The sequence below is a fragment of the Lissotriton helveticus genome, chromosome 3_1 (genome assembly GCF_964261635.1).
Source record: "Lissotriton helveticus chromosome 3_1, aLisHel1.1, whole genome shotgun sequence".
Lineage (NCBI taxonomy): Eukaryota > Metazoa > Chordata > Amphibia > Caudata > Salamandridae > Lissotriton > Lissotriton helveticus.
Window position 1 is genome coordinate 916586814 of NC_136061.1, and position 15144 is coordinate 916601957.

The 15144-nt window shown below is 43.2% G+C and overlaps 1 protein-coding gene across 1 annotated transcript in view; it reads right to left on the bottom strand.

Annotated features, from left to right (window-relative positions):
* MYOM3 (myomesin 3) overlaps positions 1–15144 on the bottom strand; it is a 451709-nt gene that overhangs the window by 199843 nt on the left and 236722 nt on the right. Inside the window, exons 10-12 of the mRNA XM_078681253.1 lie at positions 12035–12196; positions 10020–10161; positions 2947–3146 (exon numbers count right to left, since the gene is read on the bottom strand). Of these exons, the coding sequence (XP_078537379.1) occupies positions 2947–3146; positions 10020–10161; positions 12035–12196 (504 nt within the window). The remainder of the gene's footprint in view (positions 1–2946; positions 3147–10019; positions 10162–12034; positions 12197–15144) is intronic.

Below are 15144 nucleotides of genomic sequence, written 5' to 3' on the forward strand. Positions count from 1 at the left end.
CTCCCTTCGACCGCCTTCCCTCTCAATAGGACTTCAAGCTACATAGCGCGGGGATGCCCTTGGGTCACCAGGCGCTTTAGAAATCGCTAAAATAAAAATAAATAAAATAAATTAAGCGGGGCAACCTGATCGCAGGAGGAAGAGAGCCAAGTGCTAATGGCTTCTGTCTGTGAATCTAAAGAAAGATCGGTAAGTTCCGGCGCTGAAGAGGTCAAAGAAAACGAGAGAGAGTTAAGGTCCGTTTGGTTCCAACTGCAAACTAGTACATTTTTGGGTAAGGACGGTTTGTCGGTCAAGGCCGAAAAAATGGAAAAAGAAATTATGAAATGGTCGGACCAAATACAGGGAAGTATAGAAGGGGGGGAAACGTCACGGCGCAATGACCAGATTTGGTCCAAAGTATGACCCTTGTCATGGGTAGGGGCCAGGATGTAAGGCGAGAAGTTCAGACATTGAAGGGTAGCAGAGAAGTCTTTGGAAGAAGGATCTTCCCTTGGGTCACCTGGCCAGTAGTTAAAATCACCGAGCAGGATGACCGATGAATTATTGACCGCCAGTGTGGCCAAGAGATCCTGTAGAGCAGCTACAAATAAAGGCATGGGTTGAGGGGGGACGGTAAATGAGGACAACAGTGAGGGGATCGGGAAGATTAAGAGATTGAGCCACCAAATAGTCCATATTAGGTATGGGTGGGTGAGCAAGGAGTTGAAATTTCAAGGTGGAGCGAATGATCATCGCCACACCACCCCCAGTCTTCCCAACCGGGCGATCCACATGGAGAGCATAATAGGTGTCAGGGAGAATGGCCAGGAGGTCCGGAAGGGAATCAGTGGAAAACCAGGTTTCAGTAAGAAATAGATAATCTGGAGAGTCAGTGTTCAGAAGATTAAAAAGTTCCATCTGATGCCTTACTGCCGAACGAGTGTTGAGCAGGCAAGCAGCAGCTGCAAGGGGGGCAGGTGAAGAGCAAGTGGCGAGCGGAAGATCAGGAGAGGGAGAGAGGGAGCTGTGGATGGGAGAGAGTGAACGGGGGGGGTGGGGGGCAAGAATACCAAGGGAGTCAAGACGTTGCAACAAAGAAGGGGAAGGAGGGAAGGGAGCCGGATGTGCAAAGAGTTGGACTGAAGAATATGCCAGAGAACGGACAGGGTCTGTGGCCCCTGGTCCCGGCCCGTCGCGGACGGGCGCAGGCGGGCTTGCCTTAGGCGTGCCTTTGGCGCGCAAACGGCGCGCCCGCTGCGCCCGTCCGCTGCGCGTACGTGGAAGGCACATGTTTTGTAGCGATGTTCAGGGCGTGGACTCGTGCAGGTGGGCGTGGCCTGAGTGGAGGCTCGCTGATGGCGGCGAGTGGGGAGAGCCTGTCCCGCAGCAACGTTCACCTCGGCTGCGCGGGGGGCAGGGAAGCGATCAAAAGCCCCAGAGGAAGGTGAGTAGGCAAAGTTAAAAATAAGCAAGTTAGCACAATTATTTTAAAAAGATTGAGTTGTAGGTATGGGCTGTGCTCCCAGGGAAGCCACGGGAGAGTCAGAGTCAATGGCCGAGCTCGCAGTCAGCTCCAGTTAAATGGACGAGTGGGCGTGGCCTCGTGCAGGTGGGCGTGGCCTGAGGGGAGGCTCGCTGATGGCGGCGAGTGGGGAGAGCCTGTCCCGCAGCAACGTTCACCTCGGCTGCGCGGGGGCCAGGGAAGCGATCAAAAGCCCCAGAGGAAGGTGAGTAGGCAAAGTTAAAAATAAGCAAGTTAGCACAATTATTTTAAAAAGATCGAGTTGTAGGTATGGGCTGTGCTGTAGGTATGTAAACACTACGCGTGGCCTAGATTCTTCTTAGATAAAGCAACATTATAGCCTATTAAATAAAACATAATATGTGCTTGTACATGCACTTCATGAACTGGAGTACTAACAAATTATCTAATATGTGATATTAAAGAAAAATTAGGCTGTGTGAAATAAAATGTTTGTTAGGATCGAACAATCATGTTCCATGGCTCCTCATACCAATAGATCATCTGCCAGCCTATTGTCACGCCTCACCTTTTTCATGTGTGCCTTCTCTGCTCCAGCCAGTTCCATCAAATCCTTCAGCCAGGCAGCTGTCAGAGGATGTGTCAGGCTCAGCCATCCAATGGCTATATATTATTTAGCCAGAGTCAGCCCAAAGAGTGCAAGTAAGCAAATTCAGTATTCTTGCAGAGGATGAAGGCAAAGTTCTGGATTGGACAAGCTAATATACAACTGTATGTAACCTTGAAATTTCAAAGTCACTGGAAACAGAAATCTAAGCTGACAGTGCCATTTAGTTGCTCAGGCTCTTAGCGTCATTAACCAGTTTTACTACAGCAAACGTATAATTTAGGGATATAATTGCCAAATCTATATTAAAATAATGGGTATACAGATTTTCTGGATCTAAGAGGTTTTCTGAATGTAAATTGCATTTATGACAGTGGAGAAACCACCAGTGTTGTTTATTAATTGTCGTTTAAGTTAAGGGCTACCGGAGGGTACATGGGTCCTCACAGAGCAGGGGCTTGGAATGGCCACTGTTTGGGGCATTCTGAAACATTCCCAGTGACTTTTATCCCAATTTGCAGAGAAGGGGAAAGCATTTCTCCACAAAGAAAAATAAGCTGCCTTAACAGAATAACGTCTGGTTTACAGTAATGTGTATGTAAAGGTTGTGCCTACTTCTGGTAAAGCTACTCTTTTTGGGGAATGATGCTGATAATTACTTATAGATATGAACTGCAGCTAGGGCCACCACATTCTTTGGTATTTGGTTATATTTTCAATCAGTTTCAATGTTATGGCATGTAAAACATCAAGACCAACATATCTGCTACCACTGTTTAGCACATGCCATTGTAACACCAATCACAAAAAATACATGTACATTTTGGATCTTGAATAAATGTCTTTAAAGTCTTTGGTGGCATCCAATACATACCGACGTCTCTCTCACCAGCAGCAGGGTCTCTCATTGTGACTGGCTCACTGGCCTTTGAAGGATGGCTAGCGCCAGCCTGGTTCACTGCTTGCACCCGGAACTGGTATGTTTTTCCTACAGTAAGGCCCGAAACAGGGTATCGGCAGATCTTCACTGGCTGCTCGTTGCATAGCACCCACTCGTTGGTGGCAACGTCCAACCTGAAATAAAAGACACACTGTTTAGTATTGTACATGCTGTGGATTCTCCCACAAATGTATATTTTAAACTTTGTAATGTGGAAGCCAACAAACAATAAAGCCTGAGTACACAATCTACGTCTATGAGGATCTGGGAAAGTTCATAATACCAACATCTCATCTGAAGTGAAATCGGCAAACAAGTGGAATTAATATATATGGATACTGGTTATCATGAGAGTCTGATGACTGAGGCCCTCAAGGAGCAACATTAAGTAACTTTTCTTCTCATTAATAACACCTGTGCTAATTTTAAGCAATACATAATTTACTTTAATATTTAATATATACTGTATATGTAATAACCTTGCTGTGTTGTGCCAGTTACATCTGTAATTAATAAAGAAAATCATACCAATTGCCTACCCTCTTATCCTTACGTTCCCACACTGACAGACGCTATTATTTTAGAAAGGCTGGTGTTTAATTGCAATCTATACATATGTTTATATGTTCAAGTTCCTCTTCCACTGTGCCTTAGAGTGTTAATTGGAAGGGAATCAAGAACGGTGTCCGGAGCAAACTCCTTTGAATTGAGATTGTATTTTATTTATAAAGTTTTGTGTAGCACGAACGTGACCCCGAAGAGGATTAGAGCGCTTCACATTTTGGAAGGGAAGAACAAAGTACAGGGGAAATGGTAAAGGGGTAACAGAGAATAACATAATTAACTAATAACAATATACCAGGATGAGAACAAACATTACTCAATAGGGTATAACAAACAACCCTGAGCTTTAGAGTTATTAGGCCAAAAAGAGTATATTCAGGGGTCATTGAGAAAGCAGACTCATGACCATTTAAGGCAAGAACTTGTTCATTAGGATTATTTTTACTTCATGTTTGAAGGCAGCCTGTAGGGGATTCTGTGGACGTCCGGTGGGAGAGAGTTCCAGATCTTCGGTGCCGAGCCACAGAAAGCTCTGAGCCTCGATTTCTTTCTATAAAAGTTCTGAAGCTTAATAGGAGAGAATTTGCACTTCTTGATGGCCTACCCTCTCCTGATAGTTCTAGCTTTTGAGCCAGGGAACCAGGGGTTTTGAAATGGAGGGCTGTGTGCGTTAAACCAGCAATCTTCAGCTGCATTCTTGTTTCATAGGATAACCAATTTAGAGATCTTAGGGCTGGGGATATGTGTTCACTTCTTTTTGTACCCGTAATCAATCTAGCAGCGATATTCAAGGAAGCCCTGAGTGGGACCAAGGTATATTTGGGGAGGCCACAGAGCGTAGCGCTCCCATAACCATGAGCCTAACCTCATACGCTGACGACACCCAGCTGGTGCTGGCAATAAAGGGCGACGGACAGAGGGTAGCAGAGAGATTTAAAACCGGGATGATCACTATCGGTGAGTGGATGGCAAGCAATTGCTTGAAGCTTAATTCCGAAAAAACGGAGGTGGTTATCTTTGGTAATCTCTCACCAGCCTGGTCAGCAGATTGGTGGCCATCGGCCTTAAGTACACCTCCCTCCCCAACGGTCAAAGTTAGAAACCTAGGTGTAACTTTTGATGACCAGCTGAACTTCATGGCCCATGCAAATAAGGTGGCAGCCAACGCCCACTTCAAACTTAGAACGGTTAGAAAAATCATTCCGTATCTACCAGACTCAGCTGCCAAAACTCTAGTCACCACTCTAGTTTTGACATCACTAGATTATTGCAACGGTCTGCTGCTCAATGCTCAGAGCAGAGTTACTAAAAAATTACAGACCGTGCAGAATGCGGCCGCTCGCGTACTATCAAAAAAAACCAAATTTGCACCTATTTCAGATACTTTGAAAAATTACCACTGGCTGCCCATTCACAATAGGGTAAAATTCAAAGCTCTATGCACAGTATACAAGACACTACAGGATCAAGGACCTCGTTTCCTTAAAAATCAATTGATCCCCTATAACCCATCGAGAACCCTCCGATCCACCTCACTTAACCATCTAGTGGTTCAACGTAGTCGAACAGTTTCTTGGGGTGATCGCCGCTTTTTAGTTGCGGCCCCCAGACTTTGGAACACCCTTCCAAGTCACATAAAAACATGCCATTCGTTTAGAAAAAAACTGAAAACGTGGCTATTTAACCAGTAATCCACATCTCCGCACTTCCTGATCATGGTGAGACAACAATTGCATTTTAGCGCCGAGACGCCTACGGGTATTTGCTAGCGCTTTACAAATATCATTAATAAATAAATAAATAAATAAATAATCTAGCCTCGGCAGGACAATCACTTGAACCATCTGCTTGAAGTCCTCTTGAGGAAGGAATAGTTTTAGAATTTTAAGAATCCTCATTTGGTGGTTAGCACCCTTGCACATCTTACTGTTATGATTCTTCATGTTCAAGTGTGAGTCCAGGGTGATTCCGAGAGATTTAGCTGAATCAATGATATGAGGGGAGCAGTTGATGGCAGTGAGATGTTTCATTCAGAGATCTATCTTAGGGGTGTGATTAGGAGGAGATATGAAAAGGAATTCTCTTTTGGCAGTGTTGAAAAGGAGGTGGTTTTCAGTTAGCCAGTTTTAGGTATTCATCAAGGTAGAGTTGAGTTAAGTGAAGTCTTTAGAGGAAGTCATCTTCAGGTAAAGTTGCATGTGATCTGCATACATATGAAAAAGAATGTTCATGGAGTTTAATGCATTCGCTAACGGTTCCAGGAAAATATTAATGAGTATGGCAGAAAGGGTAGACCCTTGCGGGAACCCAATGGAGACTGCAAAAGGCTGGGATAAGGATTGATTCACCTTGGCTTTTTGGGATCTATTGTGAAGGAAGGATGAGACCATTGTAATACCAGACCAGAAATGCCCATCCTGTCTTCCAGAATGGCTCAGAGGTTGTCATGATTAACCGTGTTGAATGCTGAAGAAAGGTCAAGGAGGATTAGGAGGCAGAATTTGTTTTGGTCTAACATTTTTAAAATGTCATCACAATGTGAGTGAGCACAGATTCAGTGCTGTGAACGCTCCAAAAACCAGATTGATGTTGATCCAAGAGTTTGAAATTCTCAATGTGTGTGCAAAGTTGTGATTTCACGCATTTTTCTAGGAGCTTAGCCAGAGTGGAAGTGTTGGAGATGGGACGAAAGTTGTTGAGATCAGTTCTGTCTGCATTAGGCTTTTTAAGAATGAATGAGACCTGAGCTGCTTTTAGACATTCGGGGATCTTGCCTTGTGATAAAGAAGCATTGACAATCTTTGTCCAAAGGGGGATGAAGGCATCCTTAATTTCTTTGAAGACAGTCGGTGGCACCGAGCCGCTGAAGTGATTAGAAGGGTTGATACTAAGAAGGGTTTTGTAGATGTCGCTTTCATTGAAGGGAGTGAAAGAGCCCCAAGTAGCCTTGTTCTTGGTGCTAATACTAAGTGGCTTTAACCTCTCAGAGAGGGCAGGAGAAGCCACAATTTCATATGATGGAAGAATGGCCTTCTGAGATTCAAGGTCAATATTGATGAGTATAGTTTTCTCCATAAAGAAAATAGCCAGATCGTCGCATGAAGGAGAGTCGTCTCCTGAGTCAAGGAAGTTGGGTGCTTTTGCTGATTGTTGTTTGACAATTTCAAAAAGTTTCTTAGGGCGATTTGATAGAGTTTGCCTTTGCAAAAATAAGGATTCTCTTTCATGCAACTGCATTCTGCAATCACGTCCGGTTTATTTTATTGCTAGTTCTTCTCTTGATGTTTTCTTACTAAGGATGTTCTCCGTTTTACAAGCTGGGTTCAACTCTTGAAAACCGGAAGCGGCGTTGCAAGTGGACAGAAAATACAAATCCAGCATTGCAACAATGGTCATCGAATGCTTCATTTTCACATGAATGTTCAATTTGCACAGTCTTCACAACATTGGAATGCTTCATTTTCACATACTTCGCAACAGTGGAATACTCCATTTTCACATGAATGTTGCATGTCTTATATGCACAGGCTATGCAACAGTGGAATGTTTCCTTTCCACAGTCTTTACAACAGTGGAATGCTTCATTTTCACAGAAATCTTTCATTTTCACAGTCTTCAACAGTAGGGCATTTCATTTTGCTTTACACCTCTAACTTGAGTCTTATTCCAGCTCTGAAGTCCCATATTTGCTACAAAACAGTTTTTTAGAATTTTCCCAAACTCACAGGCCTATTCCCTATCTAATTTAATGGATGCACTCCTGAAATGTGCTCACTACGCTATGTGTTCTCACTCAAATAATAGGAAAAATACAAAAAATATTAAATGAATCCTGAAGTACAAATACTTTCTTTTAATTTTGAAATCCTGACTTGTAGTTTAAACAATATGCACGACATCATGGCAGAAGTAGGGATCTGGACTACAGTATCTATACCCCTTTCCCCCATTTTCTCTGCATATCCATTCAGACCCAAAATATATATTTTGGAGGTTACGTTCGAAAATTCTTATTTCAGGTGTGCGGTAACAAATACAGGATTATACTAAATGTGACTCTTTTTATTGGTCACAAGACCACATTACAATTTATTTTTTCTCAATAAAGATATCAGCATTCTGCATTCTTCAGTCCAGTCATCATGTTACAACGATCCACTTATCTTCATTTGATCTAGAGTATTTTACCTGTTATGAAATCAATATGTATATTTATGGGAAAAATAGTAAATTCATTATTGAAATATAACCAAGTTATCAAATGTGTACCCTAATGAATGACATGTATCTTTTGTGCATTTATTGTACAATGATTACTTTACTTCAAAATATTTGTTTAGTTTTAATAGAAAACCGCAAAAGAGCACACAACAATTCCATAACATATGTGAAAGACCTCATAATAACAACATTGCAGTCTCTATCATCAGCGATAAAAGCACGGTATGGCAATTTATGAGAAGACAATAAAAAAACTTGTCGAAAGCTGAATGTAAACAATATGGTAGCTCAGGTGGCTAAATGTAAGGTGCGGAAACCATTTAAACAAGTGACAGGATTCTTAAAATCATAAAAGTGCAAATGTAAATGTATACAATAATGCATGTTCAATTGGGCTTGACATCTATTGGAGCGCTTATTGTACTAAGTAGCCCATCTCATAAAGTCTAGTGGTTGATGAAATTAAAGTGCAAACTGGTTATTGTCTAAATTCTACAACTCAAAAACCTCTAATTCGGGTCCTCAATGTTAATGCACAAGAAGATGATTAGTCAGTATCTACTGTTTTCAAAGAATAGGCACAACGCCTTAAAAGAACCACAAGTCTCTCTGGACGACCTTACGTGGTTTGTAAAAACAGAACAATGTCGGTGGGCTAGACGAAAACTAATGCCTAGAAAATACTTATGTATACAACCTAGATGGGAATGTGATGTGTGAAATTTAATTGTTTCCCTATGGCAATAGCTTTCCAAATGAAAAATGCAACTCTGAAACATATCTGGTTCCTCTAAAGAACATAAAAACAGATAAACATGTTCATACTTCCTAATATATTTAGTAATTAACAATAATTAAAAAAAATATTTCTACTCTCAGGGTAAAAACTATAAAATAGAATAAAGGGCAAAGTATATTGTGGCGATCATTCATCACAGGGACATTTAGCTATCGCCTACAGCCATTGCTTTTAAATTTGCCATTGCTCAAACCTTTTACTTGTGTCCTTCCACTGCTCACATATAGGGAACTTTTTTTCCCCCTTAGGTATTCCACGACAGTACACATGTTTTCAAGCTGTCTCCCTATTGTTCTTCTCTCCCCGCTCCCGTTGTGTGTTGTTTTATCTCATCTGGCTGCTTTTCTCACCCCCACTCTGCTCCCTTCTTTTTGATTAAGCACTCGAGTACATGTGCTTTTCAGCTGTGCCCCTTGTATGCTTTTCTCCCACTTCTCTTTCTGTATTGCCCTCTCTTGACAATGTGCTTCTCCCCTGCAATGATTTCACTCGTTCATGTGCTTCTCTCTTGCTATGTGCTTGAGTGGCATTCTTTCCCTCTTATGCTCCCCCACCCTCTGAGCACTGCGTTTCTACTTCTGCCACCTGTTCCTCAGTTACAGGGATGCCAAAACACTCGCAACCTTTTTTAACTAATTGGCAATTTTGTGATGAAAATCTTAATTTCTTTATTTACTGATCCAAGTTGCAGTCTTATATTGGTAAATACAAAATTAAAGGAAATAGTGCCCACACCATCCTGCTGGCACGTATGCATGCATGTGTCAGTGGAAGAACATGATTGCCATTGTGCCCTTTTTTATTTTGATGATGCTGCACAGTGGGGAAACGGCCTTTACAATGCGGGTTGTGCCACACATGCTATATCCCCGCAAGCGCAACCACGCTTGCCATATCCACACATATGTCTTAACCACACATATTAAGGCAGTGCACAGTCTAGATGTGCGGATGGGCAAGAACAGGAAGTGTCGGGACAGAAAGTTTGACGCGCACGTGTAGGAGGGGCTGGGGCAGGGTCTGGGGGTGGGGTAGTCTTAGCGGTGGGTGGCAGGTTTTTTGGTGCAGGTGGGGTCGGGGTTGTTTAGAGGGCATGGGCCAGGGTTTTAGGGCTCAGGGGTTGGGATAGTTTTAGGTTTTAGGGATGGGGTCGCTTTTAGGGCTGGGGGGTTGGGTTGTTTATAAGGCACGTGCCAGGGTTTTAGGGCTCAGGACGGGGGTCGTGTAGTTTTAGGCACGCGTGGTTAAGCAATGCATGCCTCTGTCATACATCCTGCTATGAGTGCCGATGCTTTACAACACATCCAAAAGTAACTGGCAAATATGCCCCAAAGCCGATACCTATTGGCTTTGCTAATGATTGTTTCTGTAGGGTGCTACTTAAGACATGCACTGCAGGATGCCTTTGTTCACTTTTACAAACCTTTCAACAAAATAGCCGAACACTGGGTTTCCTCTTTCATCACTTGGGGGTGTCCATGAGAGAATCAGGCAATCCTTCTGAATATCATGACACTTCACACTCAATGGGGCACCAGGAGCACCCAGCACAGCCGCTGCAGCATCTACAAAACAAGGGCATGAATGCTTGGCTTATTAAAAAAAAAGAAGACTGGTGCTTGGAGAGTTGAAAAGCCATATGCAAGATTACACCAATATTAAATCTAGCTCTATCATTCCCAGTAACAGAACAGCAAACATTTGCACTCATGTGAAGTATTTAGCATCACCATTAGAACATAATAACGCATGTTATCATTGAAAAGCCCCATCTCATTAATGCTCTGCTGAAATATCCCAGGAGCTGCAAAGCTCTGAATTACCACCCTAAAGATATCACCAAGAATGAAAGGACAGCAAACAAATGTGACACCTGTTACACAGTTGATGCTTCGGCATGCCGGAGACAGAGTGCCAATGTCTCCTCACTTTCCTACCCAACTACCTGAATCGTTCGGTTGAACTCATTCACTCTCCCTCCTGGACACCTAATTGTCAGACAATGTATTCACACTCTTGCTATGGACACCAGAGCAGACCTTCTGCTTAGGGTTTATCATTCAACTGTGTGTATGGACTGTACTCCTGTGTAATGAGGCGCTCCTCTTTGAAGCATTAGATTACACTTATCATTCACCATAGATCCCTAGATTTCCATTCACTTACCATTCACTAGAGATCCCTAGATTTCCATTCACTTACCATTCACTAGAAATCCCTAGATTTCCATTCACTTACCATTCACTAGAGATCCCTAGATTTCCATTCACTAGAGAGCCCCAGATTTACTGCCCTGGCGTCAATGGTTGGTGGGTGATGCACTTAAGGGTCACTTTCTGAAGCAAATACAGCAGTGATATGTTTTTTCGACAATAGCACTGTGTCATGCCTAACTCAGCAAAAAAGAGAATGGTGGTCCTTGGTATAGCAGTGGTAGGTGCACTGAGGAATATTGTAGAAAGGTGATCAGGTGACCCCAGTCAGAGGACAGAGGTGGGAAAGATCATCTACCAAAACATCTGATAATGTGTGAATCAAACTAACATAGCTAGGTGAGACCAGTGGGTCTCCAACTCTACTAACTCCTTCATACAATGGCATTCTAAAGACTTTGAGGAACATAGAATAGAGGCATTAATCTCTATGTACACTAACTTGTACACTAGCTAAAATACTGCCATCTGAGAAAAGAAATCCTAGCTAGTTGACTCAATTTGGTAGCCCTTCTGATCACAGTTCCAAAATTAGCATAAAAATTAACTAAAATAAACCGGCATCAATAAATTACTTGTGCAGAATAAACCGCATTGGTTCAGGATTTTGGGCAATTCATCAGAAATCAGGTAGTAGCCAGGCTCAGTGATACTTTGGGGCACATAAAGGCAGCTGTACAAAGCCATTTTGCTATCCTGGGTGTGATAATATTTTGGATCCTGAACTGGCTGAGAGAGATTTGATTGAAACAATCTTCATTGTGTGTACGGTTCTGTGCTTGTCTTTTCCTTACTTGGGGGTTGTAGGTAATTGTTCTTTTGTAAGAAACATCTTGACTTAGGATTAGTTATTGCTGTTTTGTGCTGCCACACCTAATGTGCTGAGGGTCCATTTGCCAGCAGTATGAGTGAATTCCTACATGTTCTCTGCCTATGATCCACAAACGTCTCGTCCAGCTGACCTGTTTTAGCAATATTAAATCACAGTTAAAGTTGGGGAAAAGGAGACACTCCCCGGAGGCACCTGTTACCTAATGATGTCATCATGACACTCACGCTGCGCAACCTGCATGAGTATGGCGGCTTATGATGTTTACCTGTTTGCACCAAATACCAGCTAAAGACCTGCTATCCGTAAAATAAATGTTCTTCTGAATCCAGTAGAAAGGCATCATTGTCACGTGACTCCTCTACTTCGGTCTTATATGACGAGGACAGCACTTACCTCTAACAAACACATAGGCTTTCTGCTCATTGTGTCCAGTGTGAGTAGGTACACACAAAGTGTAAAGTCCCTCATCTTCTTTGTAAGCGTAGGGAACAGATAGTGAGGCACCATGATCTGTACATCTCATGTGCCGCCGCTCATGCTCCTCCAGCACTGCACCTAAAGGAAGACAAGTCAAAGTATGGAAGTGTTAGCCCGGAAGTATTGATTTTTGCATCAGTCACACTTCAAAGATTGCATTAGTGACTTACATCCTCATAATGAGTTGGACAGTAATTGGCACAATATATATCGCATCTAATAAAATCCGACTCAGCAAGAATTTTTCCTTGGTTGTGAGAAATAACATAAAAATATTTGTGCTTAATGCATCAAAATCCTTATGTCTTGAGATTTATCAGGCATTTTTTCACCACTATATATCAGCAGGTCTGTCCTGCTGAAACTTATCTAGGGGGGTGCAATATATTGCACATTGCTCATAATTACAATATGTATGGCAACAGGAGTTGGATTACATATTGGAATGCAGGCCTATGTATTGCAGATCTAAGTAGAATTCAAGGCATAATGAAGAACCAAGATCCCCCCATTTTGTAATTTGTAGGAGATTCTTGGATATTACTATGCCCAAAGTCTTTTTGATTAAGAAAAAGGTACATGTCTACCTCCTGTGGTCCAATTATGGACTAATTCAGACACAGACATTCATTAAATCGCACTAGAGAGATATTTGGTCTGTAAGGGGTGCACAATCTTTCTAAGTTTTACGGTTTTGAAGAGTATTTGGATAGAATACCGGACTGGAGTTGGCCTGGGCCTATCTCAAACTACCACTAGGCTTTCACTTAAATAAACTAAACAGAGTTCAGCAAGTACTGTAGTTACGGTAACATTTAATAAGAGCATCAGTGCAATTTCTTTACAACTAATACTGGTTGGGACTTGGAGCTTAGAATCAGGATCCAAATTACCCATTAGGGACCTGTAATGCAGTTGCGGTTTTTAACATTTGCCAAAGATGAAAGGACGTGTCTTCCATCAGTAGGGATGGGATGAACCCTAAGAAAGTGCTGATCACTTTCAATTTGGTTACTGCACTTGTGCAAGCTACAAGCTCCACTGGTGCAAGCTACTGCTTTTCAAATAAAACATCCCACACTATTTTAGTGATTCATGTTAGGCGTTCCACAGAAACAACCCGATTTCAGCTAAGTGAGGATAATTTCAAATGGCTCCTTTGCTCCTGAGGCAGACATTTTGAAGCACCGTTTAGTGCGGGTGCAATTCATTCAAGGGCTTTGGGTAAACTGTACCATCCTTGACTCCATCTTAGAAACCAAGGTCACTGTAACGAAATACGTTATTGAAATGGTCATCTTCTAGCTGGCTAATAAATCAGGGTAGTTGGAAATCATTAACCAGAAAGGGGTTGACTGTATATGTGCAAAGCCACATTCCTCATGAAGGCTGCTAAGACATTTCTTCAACGATTCCAACATTTCTAGGAGCCATGCTTTTAGAATTCCAGTAAGTGGTTTTATTCCACAGACTACACCACATTAAGTATAAAGGATTGATAATCCTTGATACAAAGCTATATATAACCCTAAGTTTCAAGTGCAGACACACCTATCCATTGTGTATTTTTTATATTGTTTAGACTGGGTCACTTGCTGGTTACATTGTAAATCCGATTAAGTCCTGAGTAAGCGTTAATAACTTCTCTCAGTAAATTATGATTCTCCAGGTTGAAGTATTTACCAGGTTAGCTATTTACCAGTTGAGGTTAATACCTCTATCACACCTATTTTCACATGTATCAAAGATTTTCAACGCATTTTTCCATCCAAGTTCAGACATTCAAAAATCTATCAGGGCATTATTTTGCGTGCTGTGTGTACAGCAAAACTCGCAAATTCTGATCCCTATGAAAACAGGGCCGGACTGGCCATAGCGGGCACCGGGCAATCCCCCGGTGCGCCGCACGGGTGGGGGCCGGTTTTGGGCCCCTGGGGGCCATTTTTGTTACAGGGCCGTTCGGCCCTGTACCAAAATCGGCCGAAATCCGACCCCGGCAAGGAGCTCGGCGGCACCTCCAACGCCCCCGAGTGGGAAGGGGGAGAGGGGGGCAGACGAGCACTTTGCCAGGGCCAGTTGTGGTTCCCAGTCCGGCCCTGTATGAAAACTCTAGTTTGTGCAGATTGTTAAACCCGGTCATGATATCTCCAAAGGTCTGGCCCGTACTTTACTGTACGGAAAACTAGAGTAAAACAAAAAGGTGATATGTGAAATGCTTGAATTAATCTCAGCCAGTAGCATTTACCGTCCAAGGCCGGATTCAGGGCGGTTACTTTGTGGAAAATAGAAATGTCTTGTGTGGGGACAGGAATGGATATAACAGCCGTGAGGTGAACGGCCAGCGTGTCTACAGCTAGCGCTCCAGCACTGCCGTGAGGGAAACGGTCAGCGCTCCAGAACTCCCGGTGACGCCGCAGGACTACACTACCCAGGTGCCCCGGCGGCGGGAGTGACGCCACACGAGCGCCCGGAGGCGCTTTAAAGCACGGAGCGCCCAGAGCTCCTTGGGGGTCTCACTAACAGCCGTGAGGTGAACGGCCAGCGTGTCTACAGCTAGCGCTCCAGCACTGCCGTGAGGGAAATGGTCAGCGCTCCAGAACTTCCGGTGACGCCGCAGGACTACACTACCCAGGTGCCCCGGCAGCGGGAGTGACGCCACACGAGCGCCCGGAGGCGCTTTAAAGCACAGAACGCCCCTCGCACCCGCGAGTCGCGCACGGGAGCTGGCCAGGAGAAGCCCGGGACAAGGGCGGGACAGTCCTAGACAGTCAGAGACAGAAGTAGACAGGGCAGGGCCACGGACCCTGCATCCGGGACGATACAGGAGATATTTAAAAGGTACTGAACTTCTACAACTGACTAAAGAACTATTGTGACTGATCCCCCCCGTGCTGGGCTACCTATCTTAAATTGTGTGGATATTCCACTATTATTCATTAAGGCTTATATTCGTTTTTAATATATTTGTGTGATTTAGTGTGTAATTATGTCGAAAGAGAGCAGTGTAAATACCCTTGATAATTATC